Source organism: Cucurbita pepo, chromosome 18, assembly GCF_057944985.1.
Source record: "Cucurbita pepo subsp. pepo isolate OVF chromosome 18, ASM5794498v1, whole genome shotgun sequence".
NCBI classification, from domain to species: Eukaryota; Viridiplantae; Streptophyta; class Magnoliopsida; order Cucurbitales; family Cucurbitaceae; genus Cucurbita; species Cucurbita pepo.
Window position 1 is genome coordinate 11,235,010 of NC_141815.1, and position 19,848 is coordinate 11,254,857.

Genomic DNA, 19,848 nt, shown 5'->3' on the forward strand with positions numbered 1-19,848 from the left:
TATTGTTGGGATGAAACTCGAACTTTCTCAGGATGATGAAAGTCACAAATCGACTAATTTAGGGAAAGATCATGGGTTTATGATCAAGGAATATTCTCTCTTGGGATGAGGCGAACTTTCTCAGGATGAACCAGTCAATTTTGTGCGAACTTTCTCAGGATGAACCAGTCAATTTTGTTGGATGATGAAAGTCTAAAATCGACTAATTTAGAGAAAGATCATCGACTAATTTAGAGAAAGATCATGCGTTTATGATCAAGGAATATTCTCTTAGTGAAAGATCATGCGTTTATGTTCAAGGAATATTCTCTCCATTGGGATTAGGCTTTTTGGGAAGCCCAAAGCAAAGTCATGAGAGTGTTCAAGGTAGACAATAGCATATTATTGTGGAAAGTAGTTGATTGATTCCTAACATGGTATCAGAGTCATGCCCTAAACTTAGTCGTGCTAATAGATAGGTAAATCCTCAAATATCGAACAAAGAACTCCAGAAGAAAAGGAGTCAAGCCTCCTCGAAGGTAGTAAAAAATGACTAAGACTTCAAAGGAGTCGAGCCTTGATTAAGGAGAGGCGTACTTTGTTCGAGGAGAGGTGTTAGATGATGAAAGTCCCGTATCGACTAATTTAGGGAATGATCATGGGTTTATAATCGAGGAATACTCTCTCCATTGAGAGCTTATGCTCAAAGTGGACAATATCATACTATTGTGGAGAGTCGTGTTCGTCTAACAAATTTTACAATTATGTTTCGCGGATAAACTTAAATACAAATTCAAGAGACTAAGATGACAGATGGGCAGAATATAAATACAACATAATCTAAGTCTCGAACTGGAGCTGTTGAATATAATGATCTATAACTGCTTCACCTATAGTTTACAAAGAATACCTGCATGTATTATTTCCAATTCTCTATCTAAATACAAATGAGCAGAGTTCATATGTATGTATTAAGGCAGTCCACCAATTCTTTGCACTTACTTTGATAACTATTTTGCTTTTAAGTCTGGACCCTCACTTACATGTAGTTATTGGCTATTGGTATTGCTTTCATCTGATGTTTTTGTAAAGGCAATTTCAGAAACCAAGGGTAAATGATCGCTGCCCACCTTCTGTAAAAGGAGGATCAAATTATGTTAGACTACGATGGTTATAAATTTTGTTTTCAAAATAATTATATTAAATTACAATAAGGTATTTTCAGTATGTTAGCGGAAAAATGAATGAAGAACACACTTAATGGACTATTAACTTTCAACTACCTCGCATGGAAGGCCGCCTGTTCTCAGAAGAATATCAATGGGAACGGTATCAACAACCCGTGTAGGAATAAGACCATCAGAGTACCTAAATGAAAGGCAATAAGGATTATCACATGAACAACAGCAGCAACATTACAAGTTAAAAACTACCAGCTTACCAAATATAGTCCACAGTTCCAAGAAACTTGGAGTGGTAGGAAGTAGCCAATGGTTCTCCAGTGGCTCCTCGTGTTGTAGTAGGACCCTGGATGATATATGATGTTTTGTTTAAAAAGGAGATCCTAATTTCAGGCTTTGAGGCAAGAAACCCGAATTAAAACAACTAACTAATAGCCAATAAAATATTGTATCTAACAACTCTGGAGGTTCAGATAAACCATACCTTCAGTGTAGCATATGAGCTGGTAAGCCTAAAGGGATTCCCCACCACTTGGGAGTCGGCACTTCCAGCAGCAACTTTCACCTCTTCTTCAGTCCAGAAACCTTTTGTTTGACTAAAAAGGAAGCCATACAAGTTAACTAAATAGACTTGAGTGGAACTAACAAAACATTAGTCTAGAAACATAATCTTGTATGTCATCAGCTGTATACGAGAAAATAATTAAAAATGTGAGAATGAAGCCATAAAATCCAATATATTATCCTGAATATTTTGTACCTTCCCAAGCAGAAAAAAGGTCTCCAGGATTCCTTTTTTACACCCAGAACTTCAGCAGGATGGCATCCTGATTGCCCGGATAACTCTCTTCGGTCATAGGACATGAAGTTTAGCTGTCAATGACATGCTAAATCAAACTACTAGATCCAACACTAAAACATATAATTACTAGAAGTAATACATTATTCTAGCGCATGAAAGACTATATTTAAGCAATCATGGATTAAAAGGTGCACCTCGGATGATGATAAGAACTTGTATATTGCACTCTGTCAACAAGCAGTAAAGGGTTAGACCTTCGTGTTAAAAGTAAAAATTTGAGAAACCAAATGATACCTAACTATAAGTAAAATTTTGGTATGAAACCTCTGGAGTACTATTGAAATCACCAGCAAGAACAAAAGGAAGATTGCTCCATTTCTCTGAAAGAATCTCTGCCCTCGACAACAGATAACGAATCTGCAATTTAGTCTCAAAACAAGAAAAATAAGAAAATCTTTCATTTGCTATCTATCATTGTCAAAGAACAGCTAAAAACTTGATGTGATTCAATATTGACATAACAAGCAAAACTGTCGAGTAAAATTCCTTTTCATAGCCTCCACTAATACGGCAACTTCTCTCTGCTTTATGCCAACACATAGGAAATCGTTACCCAAAAAAAAAGAAAAAAAAAAAAAAAAGGAAGAACTAACTAGATTCTAACAGAAAATAGCTCCCAAGTTCCTGCTTGAATATCAAGTCTTGAAGGAAATTATTTTAATCTAAGAAAGGCATAAATAAAATTTAAAACTTTTAGAACAGTATTTCATCGCCACTTTGAGGTTTGATCTTCATATTCCCAGTTCCATATGATGGTTTTTATTCCCCTTCAGTGTTTGGAAATAAAGAAACTAAATACAATTTGAAATCACAAAAGGAATGTGTGGAAACACTAGAGCGAATGGCATTAGCTTGAATGCAAGCATTTAATATGTCTAGAATGAAGATTCACAATCAAGGAGTATCGATATTGTTCTTATTTTGCTTGAGACTTACTTGACCTAATTTGACATCCCCCCTGCTTGGGTTGTAAAGCACGTGGATGTTACCAATCATTAATTTTCTTGATTTAGCTTTGGACATCTGCCTGCATATAGAAAAGTTATGTTTGGAAGTTGATCTAAAAGAAATTTAAATCTGCAATTTCAGGTGAATATCATAAGAAAACTGGAATACATGCTACCTCAAGTTGAGCTTTCTGAGAAAATTTAGAGCGGTATATACAATACTATATGAAATTGAATCTTCTTCGATAAATAATATTTCACGACACATTGATACTTCACAAATTACAAATGACGACAGCTCAAGCATACGGCCAGATGATAAGAAATTTTTACCTCTAGCACGGAAAGTTGAGCAACATTGTCACGAAGATTGAACCTCTTGAATTCGATGCTCTCTTCATCTATCAGTCGAAACCTTACCAAATGAATAATGGATGTTATATCATTTACATAAGCCTATAAAGTAATATACTTGAGATGTTTCATACTATATATATCATAAAAGCCATAGCTTCCTCACTTGTGAGCTTTCCAGAATATAGCACATCCATCAATAGCATCTCCAGTGCGTCTCTGCCATTTCAAATTATTCTTTAGCACCATATACAATAAGCAGCAAAAGTACATGGAGTACAAGTGGAGTTTGTAAGTCCCAAGTCAAAATATGGAGCAAGGTACAATCGTTAATCATGTGGGTAACACATTACTTTCACCTAATCATTCTAGTGGATGGAACGCATCAGATTCTGAAAATGAACACTAACCGTGTATGATCCAACATAGCCTGCTTTCTCCATGATTTCTGAAACATCAAAAAACTTGTCCACTTCCTAACAGCATTTGAAAAACAAGTACAATTTTCAGCTTTCATTACAGTAATCTGTAGGAGCGTGCAGAGACACGGAGATGGAGAAGAGAGAGAGACAGAGAGAAGAAAAAGCTCACCTGCAAGCAGATTATATCGGGGTTCCACATAAGAAGTTCCTCGCATATAACTCTCTTACGGTGGTTCCATTTCAAATACGGTAAAGGAACGTTGGTGTATAAACCTCTGTGTTTCCATGCATATCTTTCCGCCAATATGTTGTATGACACTACACTAAATTTTTCTGGAACATCAAATTGCATAAAAGAAATTATTGACATGCTAGATTTGAAATACAGATCTCCTTTCATAAAAAATAGCATTCCCTAATACATTTGACCACAACTAAAGCAAGTCAGCCAGGTGCTAATTCCATGAAATGCTATAGCCTTCTTGTGGTTCTACCCTATTTTATTCATCAATTACCATATTGAATTTCTAGAATCTATGTTGCATAATTGACAAAGGCTGACCACTACACTTCTTTCATGTTACTATAGTCCAATCCCTCTGAACCTCTCTCCTTGATCCTTCTAAATCTCTTTGTTTCTAATTCTAGACCAACTTTTCTTCTGATATTACTCTAATCACACATAAATAATGGGCTTATTTTTTAACTAAACAACGTAATTTATCAAGAAGAAGAATTACAAATGAACATAAGATAAGTTGCGCAAAACAAAAGGAGATTCTAGCCGATCAGATTAGATACCCGGAACCTCCATATTTGACAAGCATACCGCTATTCTTATCAATTTGAAAGATACATGTTCTTCGTCTAAACCTAACTCTCTTTGAAATGAAAACCTGAGAATTCCGGCCAATATCGTTTGAGTAGGAAGATATGCTAATTCTATAGCATGTGAAATCCTAAAATCCAAGATATTTGTTTTCAATAATTTAGGGATATTTGCAATGGAGTTAGCATTCCTCACTTATAAACCCATGATCATTCCCTAAATTAGTCGATGTGGGACTTCCATCATCCAACACCTCCCCTCGAACAAAGTGCGCCTCCCCTTAATCGAGGCTCGACTCCTTTGGAGTCTTAGTCATTTTTGACTGCCTTCGAGGAGGGGTTTGGCTCCTTTTCTTTAGGAGTTCTTTGTTCGATATTTGAGGATTTGAGGATTTACCAATCTATTGGCACGACTAAGTTTAGGGCATGGCTCTAATACCATGATAGACGAACACGACTCTCCACAATGGTATGATATTGTCCACTTTGAGCATAAGCTCTCATGGCTTTGCTTTGGGCTTCCCCAAAAGGCCTCATACCAATGGAGTTAACATTCCTCACTTATAAACTCATGATCATTCCCTAAATTATAGGTCATCCTGCCATTCAATCTAACACCAGCTATTAGCATAACGGTGATGATGCTTGGTTGTTACTTCACTAACATAACTTATACAATCACTGGAGGAATAACAAAGGTAATGAGTTCATTGAAACGCGGGAAGAGTATGCGAGAACGCCAGTAAGATCGTATTCATATGATTATATGAACAAGGAGTTAGTGATCCATCCTCATTGAGGAAACAAGAAATTCAATCCAAGAAAGAAACATTCGAAGTATATAGTACTAAATCAATCAGTGTTACTCGATTATCAATCCCGCCCTGCAAATAATGGCGAAATACCAAATAGCATCGCGTTTAAGGAGTTTCGAGACTTGAATAGATGTACCTTCAGAAGCGGAAGGTTGATCCGCCTCAATCCAATGGCGCACAATTTCAACACCTACGTTCAATTGCCTTGGGACGGAGGGGTTGTACCATCGACGGGTGTAAGAGCAACTAGTTGATTTCGGTAGTGACGATGTCGATGAAGCCTCGGCATCGTTGGAGCAGCAAAAGGAGGAGGACTTGCGAAAAAGAGAGTGGTGGCGCAAGAACGGGCAGAAGCTGAGGAAGGTAGTGGCCATGGAAGCGCGCCACAGCAACAGCCACAACGACGAAATATTTGGATGGATAACTCATTTCTTATAGCAGTTATTTCTTGTCCATAAATATACATTTAATAACGTAGCTCAATTATAGGTCATATTTAAAACTTGATGGTTGCCTTTCTCACATATGCAATTGTTGGATTAAAAAAGGATGGTTTTAAATATATTATTAATCATTTAAATAAAATAATTACTGCATCAAATCAATACAATAATGTATGATTTAAACATATTAATAATCATTAATATCAAATAATTAGTGCATCATTTTACTACTACCCGACTAGACACACAAAGTGTGGCTATGATACCAACTGTCACGATCCTACATTTTTTATTGTGCGGCATCATGATCTTGACACGCTCAAGACTAGTCTTAAGGAGAATTAAGATTTTTTGCCCTGGCTTTGTGGCAGTCGGACCTTAGGCGAGGTTCGTCTTTACCAATCGAACATTGCTTGTGCGGAATTCAAGCTTGTTCAACCACATACGCCGCCTACGCGTGCATGTTCAATCGTCTGCGACACATCCGACTTGCCTCTACACTAGGCCAAGTCATTCGACTCGACCTTACCTCTACTTGGGCCAAGGTCTCTCAATGCATGTTCAATCGTCTGCGACACATCCGACTTGCCTCAAAACTAGGCCAAGTCATTCAACTCGACCTTACCTTTGCTTGGGCCAAGGTCTCTCAATGCAACGCCGCATCTCATCTTGTCATCTCGATCCCCATCGACAGAATCCATATTTCTTGACGCCACCCCGAGTCTGGGGATGACGCCACCCCGTTCGAATTTAATGGTTAGCTTTTCCAGCACTACAATTGTTGATAGCTTTTTCCATCCTCCTATAAGTTTTGGAGTATTAAAACCGACGATTTAGATATATTATTAATCATCCGTACAAAACAGTTAGTACATCAAATTACTACTGACACATTAATCTCCAATCCAATTCAAATGCGTGTTTAGTAAATCTTAATATTAGTTAAACTAAGTCTCCAAAGAACATTTTGCAAAAATAAAAAATCTAATATACTAAAATTTTGGACTAAAAACGAAGTGTTTGATTCATAAGGCTTCAATAGTTCGATAGTTCATAGGCGTTGGCATTAATTGGATGCAATAGGTCATTGGCATTCATCCAGATATCTTGTCAACACTAATTTTGCCATCTTTTTAAAGGGCAAATGGCTTGTGTCACACAGTTGAAGACAACGTCGTACTATTGAAGCTAAGCTGCCTGAAAGGTCAGAAGTTCAAATATACAAATAAAACAGCCAATTATGTAAAAGATGGGAGTGAATTTCAAACCTATCTACTAGCATTGTATAACAAGGGATAGATGGCGTTTTATCCTGCACTGCAAACAAGTGACTGACTGGGGAGTTATACAATAATTTCTACAGAAGTTGCCTAATGAAATTAAAAGTTAATGACCTGTTGTCCCTGAGAAGAAACCTACATTCGGATCAAGCGTCCGGAACAGCTGGAATCATAGAAAAGAAAAAACATACAAATTTAGGATAAAATGAAACCTGCTAGTTTGAACCTTTGACAAAACAGCTAGCAAGATAATCTTTGTTCTTCCGTGGAGCAGGAAATGAACCTTTCGTAATTTATCATTTCCAAGGATGATATCTAACATCTACGGGCATTTTCTTTGAATATAGGAAGCCCCATGTTCTTCGTACCTGTTAGAAGCACACAATGGAAGTGGCTATATTAATGATACCAAAGCACGAGTTTAATATGATTTTTAATTGCTTGGAAGTGAAACCTATTAACATGAATATTTGAGCCTTACTCGGATTTGGAGAACCACATTTGCTGAAATGAACCAAGAGAGGCCAATATACTCCCTCCTATCCAGACGCTGCATTGGATTTTATCACCAGAATTCAGAAAGATAACATAGCAGGAAAGTAAAATATGCAAAAATATCACGGGACACAACAACTCCAATTGTTATTCTCATATTTTGAACAACTTTTCCTTGTAAAATTATCGGTACAACTATTCTGTTTAATCATCATAGCTATGGCACACTGAATCATTGACGTAGCATATACAAGAAGGTTGACCACTATTCCTATAACCATAAGAAACGAGGGGCATGATCATACCTGAATCTTCTTTCAGTTGCATTTCCACTCGCCAATACTTTAACCCTAGCAGCTTGAGGAGACTCCTACAAGTTCGGGAAAATTTTCGTCAGTGATTGTCTCAAACGTGTGCCCACCTCCCTCCCAATTCAAGTACACGGGAATCCCTACTCATTAATTGATATACCTCTAACAAATCTTTCTCAAGTCGTTCTTTGAGCTGTTGCATTGAAGCTGTTCCACCAGCAAGCTGGATAAGGTAGAAAAAGAGATCAAGTTAAGTGAAAGAAAATGACTGCAGTAACCACACTGGTTATGACGACGAATATGCAAAAAGAAGGCAAAAATAAGTTGAAAGGTTAGAGGAACGCTGCCCAGAATGAAAAGTCTTGTTTGCCACATTGAAATGTTTCAAATGCATGAGCCATACCAAAATAAGATGAACTGATTTTATCGTTTCTGGTCATTTAAAATAAAAAACAGACAGAAACAGAAACTAAAAAATGTGTAGCATTTTCGCCAACCAGATGCCTCAAAAAATGAATTAAAAAAATAATAAAAAGAGAGATAAATGAAACTAGAACACTGAACTATACCAGTATACTACTAAACAGTTCTCTGCGAATATCCACATCACACTTATTTATACTCTCGATTACCTGCAGAAATAAAAAGCATAGTTAAAAGTTATCTTCTTGACTAAAGATACATGATTTTACTTAATTAGTATAAAAACCCCTAAACAAATCCTTGAGCAGAGCCTAAAAATTTAAAGGATTAAGAATGTGGAAATAATTATCAAATTAAGTGAGATTAAAGCATTACACAAGTGTAAAAGTGTGCATAAAATCATGAAAGCTGAAGAACCAAAAATGGAACTAGTTTGATCCAACTTTTACGCTATATTTGGTTCTTCAATTTTCAAAAGTGCAACTATGTGAGAATTAAGAACTCTAGATTTAGTTCGGTTTACAGCTTATAAAGGATCAAACCAAGAATATTGATTTTTTTTCTTTTCTTCTTTTCTTCTTTTTTTTTTTTTTTTTTTGTTTTTTGCAGAATAGCCTCAATTAACATAAGGACAAAGAATGTTGGAAATTCTATTGTAGTTAGGAGTATGGATTCTTTTAAAAAGAATCTAAATTCCAAACAACTTGTTGAAAAAGAAAAAAGATACCAATTACTTGGTTCAAAATCCTTCGAAATTTGAATGCTTATTAGAAATTTAAGCTCAAAATAGGCAATGAAAAACTAACTCAATAGACCCAGAATTGGGAAAACCAAACCGATCATTTTAGTTAAACTGATTTTCAATAATACCTGGTTCATATAAATAGCAAACCAACCATCACTATTCAATTATTGGCTTAAGTCTACAATTAAACCAACCTATGCAAATATACCTCAGATAAAAGACATAACCAAACTCGATTTGTACTCGTGGTAGAACATAATTGATGTTTTAGAAATTAAAATGGGAGGAGCAACAATATAATGATGCTTATCAAATAATGAAAATATGGTAGTAAAAACACAAATATACCATATGTGGCAATCCCTGAACTGAGCGACCTGTCTCGGTGAAACTTTCCACCCCAGGAATAGTCTAGTAATAATGACATAAGAGAGCGTAAGAGCAAGAGGAGCAACAATATTAAGCAGCTATTCATTAATCTAAGGATCAAGATGACTGATGGCTCAAGAAAGGGCGTTGGTTAAGATAACACAAGTCGGATAGTTTTGAGTTATATACCTATTCTACATGCATAGGCAAGTATGAGATGAGACTTGTCAATCAAATAGTGAAATATTTTTTAAGAAAATATGAAATAAAAATGGGAAGATAAAAAATTGTCATTTTCCATTCATCCAATTATGATAGAAATTAATAAGCCGTTGATTTATTTGAACATAGAAGTGAAGGACGGAAGCATCATATAGGGTCTTTATAGGATCATCATTATGTAGCTTATAGCCATTATGCATTCCACTCGATCAATACTCAATTTCTGCAAACAATAGTAATAATTTCTGAGGTCACATAATCTGTATTTAATGGTGCTTTGAAGAACTTGTTGCTCTAAGCTCATAAAAAATGTGTATGCTGGACGGCCTACATTCAACATCAAATCAACATTCCATCCTCATAAAGATATGGAAATTAAGTCGCTCACCTGTGCCAACGAAGGGTTAAACAGAACATCGGGAATCTTGAATCTATCAGCCCCAATTTCAATTGTCCTGTTTCAAGCATGAAGGAGAACAAAATTACTTTCTAAAGAAGAAAAATAATAAAAATAAAGTACTGAGACTAGGAGAAGTTGCATTGCTAAGAACCAAAAGTTTGCAATGCAGGAAAAGGGGAAACCATAAGTGAAGGCAATAAAGCATCGACCTATGCTTGAAAATATAATCATCCAAAACCCTATTGAGCGACTTACTGGCCATCAGGAAGTTCATATGGCGTCATTGGGATATTTGAATATGCACTTTCTGCATAGATAGAAAAATAATACAAGACGAATTAGCACAAAACATGCAGAAGCCTATGAAATAAATATGATGCAAGAATGGTAAGCTGAAACTTAATATAAGATATCCCCTCAAGCTCAGAAGATTAAACTAGAACACTCCTTTAAAGAAAAAGATGACTAACAATATATGAAAGCTTATATATGAGATGTGCAACAATACGACAGACATGAGATGCTTCGCGGCAAAGATAAATGAATAGACAAAGTCAATAAACTCTAGTAACTAAAGAAAGTAAGGAAGGGCAAACCATCATAAGGAGTATCTGGTGCTCGACATACGCATTCTTTAATATCACTAGCAATTACCCTCTGTCATTCATAGAGCATCCGACTCAAAATTGAGCTAGCATTCAAGATAAGTGAGATTATTTATGATCAATAAAATACCTGTGAGTATAATTTGTAACTTTCAGTTGTATTAGGGAAATCAAGTTCCACAATCTACAACAGAGATAAATGAAATGTCAAAGAAATAATTACCAACAACAATTAAAAACAGTAAATAATAACTTGAAGTAAGATTTCTACAACAGAGATAAATGAAATGTCAAAGAAATAATTGCCACAATCCAAAGATTTCTATTATTTTATAAAATGAATAGTTCAAAGGTAATGCCTGAAATTCTCCTGGTCGTATTTCCTTTCTCTTGAAAGAGTATCTTGGCATTATCTGAGAGCATAAAGGAAGGTAAATTTCAGCGGTTATACACAGTAAATTAGGGATATACTTTATCTGATAATTTCATTGATAAATGAAATGGCCACCAAAGGTGGGTTACAAAATGGACTGCCATTGAAAACAAAATAGGGATATTATAGAATCAGAGTTATTGTCAACTGTACCTTGATACCTTTGCTCTCCAAACTTTTTAACAAACAATCAGTGAGATATTCTCCACCAACAGGAGAAGATACAACAGCCTGACATGAAAACATAAGTCTGAAACATTAATCCTTTGATTGTCCCATATTTTCATAACTAGAGCATAAGACACATAAATAAATAAACAATATTCAACCAAGATTATGCAAATCATTTTATCCACTTCAAAATACCTTTTGTAGAACATAGCCATCATGTACCGGGGCAACAGTTGTTGATCCACCACCACTGCATATATCAATCATTTAAAAGCCAATTGCTCATAAGTCGCTTACAGCCAGAAAGCTTTCCCACTCTAACGTTATCATATATAATAACTCAACCTAAATGGAGTGGATGTTTGGTTATCCAATTAAAATTCAACGTAATCTCTATTGAGAGATATAAATATCCCATTATTCTCGATAACCTTGAAAACTGAATCAACAAAAAACCCCTTAAATGTTCCACTGTTTGTTTTAAAAACTTGAACCAATTCCAGAATCAATTTGATTTTGATAGATAACTTTACCATACACTGAACCATTTTTTTCTTACGTTTTGAGGGGCGCTCTATCAAAATAATCAGCAAATAATTGAATTGATAAAAGAAATTCAAGAACTACTAAGAAGAAAATAACAGAGAAACTGATTAAATAAAACATGTAGTTTTAAAATAATAACAATAAATTCTGAAGAAATTTGATCACTGAAGTCATTTTTATGCAAGCAACTATTATTACTCTAGCCTTGGCCTCTGTTAGATTGAATGGCACGATGACCTATATGGGTCACGACCTCATGTATTTATAGATGCGTATAATGAAGATTACATTCCAAATCTATGATTTGGTAACAAACCATAAAATCATAGATTTGGTAACAAACCCTTCAAATCATAAACTAGTAAATCTTAGACTATTTTAGTATATACAGTTATGATCTATTTTAGGTTTAACACCCCCCCTCAATCTGGACGATGTACTACTAAGTTCAGATTGCGCCTAAAATAGCTAAAAGAAGGAGCTGGCAGTGGCTTTGTCATGATATCGGCGAGCTGATCCTTGGAAGATATGAGTCGAACATCAAGCTGACGAGTCGATACTCGTTCACGAACGAAGTGATAATCAACCTCAACATGCTTCGTCCGTCGATGAAAGATTGGATTGGCGGATAGGTAGGTGGCACCAATGTTGTCACACCATAGGCTAGGCGCTCGCGCTTGCGAGATCCCGAGCTCACGCAAGAGAACTTGGATCCAAATTAATTCGGCAGTGGCATCAGCAACCGCCTTATATTCGGCTTCCGTACTAGAACGAGAAACTGTCGATTGTTTCCTCGAACTCCAAGAGATAAGATTGCCACCAAAGAAGATCACATAGCCTCCAGTGCTTCGACGATCATCAGGATTCCCAGCCCAATCAGCATCTGAAAAGGCACTCAACAAATCAGTGCTGGACTTTGTAAGACACAAACCCATATCAATAGTGTCATGTAGATAACGGAGAATTCGTTTGACTGCCGCCCAATGTATAGAAGTCGGAGAGGACATGAACTGACACACTCTGTTGACACAGAAGGATATATCAGGACGTGTCAGAGACAAATATTGGAGAGCACCAACGACACTTCGATAGCGAGTAGTATCCTCAGGTGAGAGCTTTTCACCACCATTCAATAACAACTTCTCACTGGGAAGCATAGGTGTGGGCACACCTTTGGAGGTGAGCATATTGGTTCTGGCTAATAAATCTCGAATGTATTTATGTTGTGTCAGAATAAGTCCACTAGAAGTATGGCGGACCTCAATCCCAAGAAAATAACTCAAAATACCAAGATCCTTGACGGCAAAATCATCCTGAAGCTGTGTAAGAAGTTTCTCAGTAGCCGTAGAAGATGAGCTGATGATAATAATATCATCAACGTAGATGAGAATATACATCTGAATGCCCGTTTTGTTAAAAATAAAAAGAGAGACATCAGCCTTTGAAGGTGTAAAATCCAGCTGTAATAGTTTGGAGCTAAGGCGAGAAAACCAGGCACGCGGAGCTTGTTTAAGGCCATAAAGCGACTTATCCAGCTTGCAGAGATAACCAGGGTGTTGAGAATCCACAAATCCAGGGGGCTGCTTCATATAAACATCTTCATTAAGAAGGCCATGAAGAAAAGCATTTTGAATATCAATCTGCCGAATAGCCCAACCACGAGAAATAGCAAGAGATAATAAGAGCCGAATGGTAGTGGGCTTAACAACTGGACTAAAGGTATCATCATAATCGACGCCATACTGCTGTTTAAAACCTTTAGCAACCAGGCGTGCTTTGTAGCGATCAATAGAGCCATCTGGCTTTTGTTTGAGTTTGAAAACCCATTTGCAATCAATAACGTTAAGACCAGCACGAGGAGGAACTAAGTGCCATGTCTTATTTTTTTGAAGTGCCTGAAATTCATCATTCATTGCCTGACGCCAGAGGGGATGCTCCATAGCAGTAATATGTGAAGTAGGTTCAGAGGCAGAAGACCGAGCTACAAGATATGTTACTGTTCCATCTGTACGCACCTTGGGTTTCTTGATATTGTGCTTCAATCGAGTACCATACGGATGAGTAGTAGGTGCAGAATCCACATTTGAGGGGACGGCCGTATCAGCCGTTGTGAGGGGAGCAACCGATGCTACAGCAGTTGGTTGACCAACGGCCGAGGATTCGACCGGGCATTGCGCAATATCATCTGCTGGCGGAGAAGCCGATGCCTCAATCATTGGCGGAACAACCAACGCCGATTCGAATGGCAGCGACGCGGAGGATTGTTGCGGCAATTCCGAAGCTGATGTAGACACCAAATTTTCTGCATCCAAAGAGTTAGTAGGCCCAGACATATGCATGTGATCATTCTCCAAATTAGTACTGCTATTACCCAAATGCAAGGTGCACAAATCAGGGGCATTATGCGTCGACTGCATGATTGGGGAAGAATTAGGTGAGGCTCTCTTGAATGGAAAAACATTTTCATCAAATATGACATCTCTAGACATATAGACACGACCAGAATCGGTGTCAAGACACTTATACCCTTTATGTGAAGAACTGTAGCCTAGAAAGACACATTCCTTTGATCGAAAAGAGAGCTTTTGTTTGTTATAAGGACGAAGATGAGGCCAACAAGCACACCCAAAAATTTTTAATAAGGAGTAATTTGGTGGGGTATGAAAAAGAAGCTCTAAGGGGCATTTTTTATCGATGACACGAGTAGGAAGACGATTGATGAGATATGTGGCTGTAAGAAACGCGTCGTCCCAAAATTTAATAGGTACATGAGCATGAGCTAGAAGGGCTAGGCCAGTTTCAACAATATGACGATGCTTGCGTTCAGCAGACCCATTTTGTTGATGTGTGTGAGGGCACGAAACACGATGACCAATTCCAAGGGAACGAAAAAATGTGTTGTGAATTTTCTGATATTCCCCACCCCAATCAGATTGAACCCACTTGATTTTAGTATCTAGGAGGCGCTCAACATGAGCTTGGAATTGCAAAAATATACGAGGAGCTTCTGTACGATCATGCATCAAATAGATCCACGAAAATTTACTGAAATCATCAATGAAACTAATATAATATTTAAAACCCCCAACAGATGGAGGTGCAGGGCCCCAAACATCCGAAAAAATAAGTTCCAAAGGTGACGAAGACCTATGGGAAAAACTAGTATATGGTAATCGATGACTCTTTGCTAACTGACACGCATTACAAACTGACAAAGATGACTCACTAGCACACGAAATATTATTTAGACGCAAAATGGATTTTATTACTTGAGATGAAGGATGTCCAAGACGAGCATGCCATTGGGCGTGAGTAGTAGATCTGCTCACCAAGGCGTGCTTGAGATTATCGACATCGGATGGCTTAATAGGATAAAGACCAGATTCACACCTCCCATTTAGGAGACTTTTCCTCGACTGTCGATCCTTTATAGAAAAATGCCAAGGATGGAATTCAAAAAATACGTCATTATCACGAGAAAATTTATGAACAGAAAGAAGATGTTTGGAAATTTCAGGCACATGCAAAATATTACGCAACGCAAGAGGACGAGTAGCAGTATTAATTAGAGAATGACCAGTATGCAAAACACGCAAACCTGCTCCATTGCCGACTTGAACTTGTTCACCTCCATGATAACGTTCACGCACAGCGAGACGATCCAGGTCACTGGTGATATGGTCCGTAGCGCCTGTGTCGCTGTACCAATTTGGGTCAATCTTGTAAGAGGAAGTAGCCGCCAGTGCCGTAGGAGGAGCAGAAGAAGGTTCATCTTGATAGGACTCATCCATCCTATGCCAGCAGCGGATAGCAGTATGCCCCACTTTGCCGCAGATCTGGCAGGAAGGACGAGCAGAAGGGCCACGACGATCACCAGCAGGACGAGAGGGTGCATAACCTTGAGAACGACCACGACCGCGATCCCTACGCCCACGATTCTTCTGCTGACCACCACGACTAGCATAATTGGCAGAAGATCCAAGATTTAACTGAAGTTCAGCCTGGTGTTGTAGTTGGCGAGCTTCATACGTCATTAGATGTGCAAACACATCATCAAGGGTGAGGGCTTCACTCTTGGTAGTCATTGAGGTGACGAAGGGATCATAGTCAGGGCCAAGACCAGCGAGAAGATACGCGATCACATCATCATCCTGCAAGGCAGAGCCGGCGGCGGCCAGCTCGGTGGCTAGCCCTTTGATCTTGCAAAAATAATTTGCAGCAGATTGATCTCGTTTCTTGGACGTGGCAAGCTCAACACGAATCTGAGTAGTGCGAGCACGAGTTGACGATGAAAACATCCGCTGCAGGGTATCCCACGCCTCCTTGGACGTAGTAGCGGCAACCACATCATGAAGAATCTCCTCAGACATGGAGGAGAGAAGGCCGCTAAGGACTTGTTGATCCTGATCATACCACTGATTATAGGCCGGATTAGAGACCAGCTCAGCACCAGCAGCAGTTGAGGAAGGGATCAGCTTGGCAGGTGCAACATTGGTGCCATCGAGGTAGCCCATAAGCTTCGTACTCCGTAGGTAGGGGAGGAGCTGGGCACGCCATATGATGAAGTTGTTTTTGGTTAGACGAATTGTGACAACATGGTGTAGAGGGATTGGATATTGTTTAAGGCCAAAAGTCGCCATGGTAGTTGAGACGGTGTTGGAGATGGTGGATGGAGAGGAGGAAGAAGACATGGCGAGGAGTTTAAAAAATAAACCTTGGCTCTGATACCATGTTAGATTGAATGGCACGATGACCTATATGGGTCACGACCTCATGTATTTATAGATGCGTATAATGAAGATTACATTCCAAATCTATGATTTGGTAACAAACCATAAAATCATAGATTTGGTAACAAACCCTTCAAATCATAAACTAGTAAATCTTAGACTATTTTAGTATATACAGTTATGATCTATTTTAGGTTTAACAGCCTCCACAAGCTTCAAATCCAGTATAGTATCAGCTCATACCTGTCAACAACAAGTGATGTAGCACGACCTGATGCAAATGACGTGAGAACCTGGCGTTTAAAATTAATTGAGTGACTTTACAAAATCAGAGAGTGATCAATCTATGTGGACATGGACAACAAAGCAATAAAAAAAAAACAGTCTGAGCAGGGAAAACATACAGCATTTTTTGCCAAAAACAATGCAGGAACTTTGTACTTCTCGAACATAATCTCAGCCGTCCTGCCAGAATTTTTTTTTGAAATTGATGCAACTCAGCATAAATCCCAAAAGACACAGAAAAAGGAGCTCGTGTGTGACTGATTACCTTTCTCTCTGTTGTTGTGAATTAGAAGATGGTTCAGCAAGTAGCATGGGATGTTCTTGAGCATCAATCAGCAGACATTCCCTGAAAGGATTCAAAGAAAATCATAAAAGTTATTATGAAGTCCACGTAAATTCTAAAAGTTTTCCCACAGTGCCTTTCATTTAAATATGAAAAAATTGGCCACAAAAAAATTCTTCCAAAACTCTCTAGAGGATGTGACTGACGTCAGTAAACATATAATATGACAAAAATTCTTCCAACCATCAAGAAACAAAATTGCAATGGACAAAGAGGAGCATAACAAAAATTCCAAAAGAAATTATATCATGTCAGTAAGGCATGTGCAAATAATAACATTGATGCCATCCATTTACAAATTTCTTATATCTGTTAGGTATTTAAAACTTTTAAAAAAGAAGAAAAAGATTAAAACACAATAGAGTATGGCAGAGTTAACCCAAGTTTTGGTCTTGATAAGATGAACAAATTGGCAAACCCAAAAATCACATGAGCAAGTCAAATGCTGTACATACTTCATAGCATTTAGAGGCCTGAAAACAAAGGGTATTACAATGATTGTGTCAATTACCTGAATGCATGATCCCATATGCTATCGACCATATCCCAGTCAACAACAACTCCATCCTTTATAGGTGAAAGTACCTAATGAATAGAATAATTGATATAACTTTTTATTCTTTAGAAAATTTAGAATACGTACAGAAAGCTCCAAATAACTGTCAATGAAAGCAAACATACTTACCTCCATATTATCACGGCGGAACCCTAAAGCTTGAGAACCGACGTATAGTTTGCGTTTTCCCTTTCCTTTGTCAGTATCGAGACTTTTAGCATTACTTTTAGATTCTCCAGCAGATCCAGAATTCTTTTCAGTACTTGTGGTGTCATCAACATCCATTTCATCAATACATCCAACAACCTTAACAAACAAAGGTAAAGGGCTGAGACAGATGCAGCTTGATACCTTTAATCATTATAGCAGCGATAGCAGCCTACGACCAACATCATATAAACTGATCCATACATTGAAGTTTACATAGAAATAGTGCTGTGCACACTATCTCTCATATGGTCAATATATGGGCTTTCCTTCCCGTAAAATTATTCTACGACACTCCTTCTCATGTTCGGTTCAGTTGATGTCAATTAAAAGTAGAAAAAAATCATGAACTCCTCTATTACCGCAACCAGGAACCGAATTCACAACTATAACAGATACCAATCTCAAATTCTCCTGATAATAACGTAACATTGTTACACTAGCACAGGATTACATTGCTATCAGGTCTCCCAAACAAAGGAATATCCTAACACGAGAGTCTGAAATATGATGAAATTTTCAACTCATAAGAAGCCAAATCTTTTATTTCTTAATTAAGACTACCAATTACCAAAGTCAGAGAGGTAGGACTGGACTCTAAAACTCTCAGGTTTATTTACAGAACCTAGAAGACTTCAGAAATGACCACGAAAAAAGTCAATAGCACCATCAATACTAGAGTTAAGAAGTTGGAACTGAAAAGTGGTAGGCATTCCCATGTTCATAAAGAACCACATTGAGCACTTCACGTTTTCACTCGACATATAAACTGGGCGCAGGCATCGAATGCAGCTAGAAATTCTGAACAGAACACATCCAAAAGCTCAAAAACTTCAACGTTGCGAGCAGTTCAACAAATCTATCTCACTCTTACACAACAGTGGAGACACGAGTAGTTGATAAAATCAAGACCACGAGAATGTAGTAATAGGCATGAGTAGTTAATATATACAGAAGAAGCTAAATGCAGGAATACTTACGGAGGGGAAAACAGCCTTGGGAGCATCTTCTCCGGCATAACCAGCTTTGCAAGTGTGAGAACCAAGGTCAATAACTATAGCGGATACCTCATCTGTCGAAAAATGAACAATGTAAGGGAATTAACGCCGGACAGAATTCATGGACAAACGCAGAAGAAGAGGCCAGAAAATTGGGTATACTCACCACCACCATACATGGCCGAAGTATTCGGTAGAGGAATGAGAGTGATATTAGGGTTTTCGAGTCTTCCCCTAAAACCCAATTTTAGGGTTCGGGAACAGAGTACCGACTTCCGACGCCGAGCAAGATAGAACAACGACGAGATTTAAACCTCAACCAACAAATGATCACTATCTGCCTGCAATCGGCAACTCTTAAATAATAATACACGACGAGGAAGAAAAATGAAAATGCTTTTAAAACTAAACTTTCAGCACATAAATCCCACTTTACAATTAAACGCTATTTACAATAATAATAAAAAACAAAAAAAAAACAAACATAACGCCGTTGCCGGGGATCGAACCCGGGTCACCCGCGTGACAGGCGGGAATACTTACCACTATACTACAACGACTTCTTTGCTACCGTTAACAGAATTAATTAAATCTAATTTAAATAATAACTATTACTTTAAAAATGAAAAAGGAACAAAATTTGCGCCGTTGCCGGGGATCGAACCCGGGTCACCCGCGTGACAGGCGGGAATACTCACCACTATACTACAACGACTTGTTTGCTAATTTTAACAGAAAATAGTATCTAAAGCTATTTATAATAATAATTAAAAAAGGAAGGAACTCTAAAAATACGCCGTTGCCGGGGATCGAACCCGGGTCACCCGCGTGACAGGCGGGAATACTTACCACTATACTACAACGACTAACTGATAATTTTAACATATATAGTATATAT

The 19,848-nt window shown here is 37.8% G+C and overlaps 2 protein-coding genes and 1 non-coding gene across 4 annotated transcripts; all 3 read right to left on the bottom strand.

Annotated features, from left to right (window-relative positions):
• Nucleotides 1-820: 820 nt before the first annotated feature.
• Nucleotides 821-5,812, bottom strand: LOC111779665 (DNAse I-like superfamily protein). The gene is made up of 13 exons (XM_023659770.2): nucleotides 5,525-5,812; nucleotides 3,915-4,078; nucleotides 3,734-3,799; nucleotides 3,490-3,542; nucleotides 3,303-3,384; nucleotides 2,959-3,045; nucleotides 2,287-2,379; nucleotides 2,157-2,189; nucleotides 1,921-2,033; nucleotides 1,645-1,756; nucleotides 1,421-1,506; nucleotides 1,263-1,347; nucleotides 821-1,112 (listed from the first exon to the last, which is right to left on the bottom strand). The coding sequence occupies exons 1-13, from the start codon at nucleotides 5,760-5,762 to the stop codon at nucleotides 1,029-1,031; spliced, it is 1,296 nt and encodes a 431-aa protein (XP_023515538.1). The 5' UTR covers nucleotides 5,763-5,812; the 3' UTR covers nucleotides 821-1,028.
• A 1,275-nt stretch (nucleotides 5,813-7,087) lies between these two features.
• ARP4A (actin-related proteins 4A) lies at nucleotides 7,088-19,350 on the bottom strand. 2 transcript variants are annotated; one of them, XM_023660968.2, is made up of 21 exons: nucleotides 19,117-19,350; nucleotides 18,933-19,024; nucleotides 17,875-18,051; nucleotides 17,701-17,774; nucleotides 17,112-17,192; nucleotides 16,966-17,026; nucleotides 16,805-16,854; nucleotides 11,481-11,535; nucleotides 11,268-11,345; nucleotides 11,041-11,094; nucleotides 10,812-10,865; nucleotides 10,673-10,733; nucleotides 10,332-10,383; nucleotides 10,065-10,131; nucleotides 9,434-9,496; nucleotides 8,487-8,549; nucleotides 8,078-8,140; nucleotides 7,912-7,976; nucleotides 7,593-7,661; nucleotides 7,395-7,479; nucleotides 7,088-7,274 (listed from the first exon to the last, which is right to left on the bottom strand). In XM_023660968.2, exons 1-20 carry the CDS (start codon nucleotides 19,127-19,129, stop codon nucleotides 7,434-7,436), a joined length of 1,338 nt encoding a protein of 445 aa, XP_023516736.1. In that variant the 5' UTR covers nucleotides 19,130-19,350; the 3' UTR covers nucleotides 7,088-7,274; nucleotides 7,395-7,433. The 2 variants fall into 2 exon arrangements, with proteins under 2 accessions (XP_023516736.1, XP_023516735.1); XM_023660967.2 differs by having other exon boundaries at nucleotides 7,088-7,479.
• LOC147787369 (small nucleolar RNA Z247) lies at nucleotides 15,852-15,991 on the bottom strand. Its single transcript, XR_015414188.1, has one exon. It is a non-coding gene; the product is annotated as a small nucleolar RNA Z247 (small nucleolar RNA).
• Nucleotides 19,351-19,848: the final 498 nt, after the last annotated feature.

What these genes read in the sequence shown, in the direction of transcription:
- ARP4A (XM_023660968.2), bottom strand. An exon ending in CCAAGGCTGTTTTCCCCTCC is followed by an intron (nt 18,052 to 18,932) that starts GTAAGTATTCCT and finishes TTGTTTGTTAAG; the next exon opens with GTTGTTGGATGTATTGATGA. An exon ending in ATATGGGATCATGCATTCAG is followed by an intron (nt 17,193 to 17,700) that starts GTAATTGACACA and finishes GAATCCTTTCAG; the next exon opens with GGAATGTCTGCTGATTGATG.
- LOC111779665 (XM_023659770.2), bottom strand. Translation starts at nt 5,762, where the DNA reads ATGGCCACTACCTTCCTCAGCTTCTGCCCGTTCTTGCGCCACCACTCT. An exon ending in GCTATGTTGGATCATACACG is followed by an intron (nt 3,543 to 3,733) that starts GTTAGTGTTCAT and finishes TTGAAATGGCAG; the next exon opens with AGACGCACTGGAGATGCTAT. An exon ending in ATTTCAATAGTACTCCAGAG is followed by an intron (nt 2,190 to 2,286) that starts GTTTCATACCAA and finishes GCTTGTTGACAG; the next exon opens with AGTGCAATATACAAGTTCTT.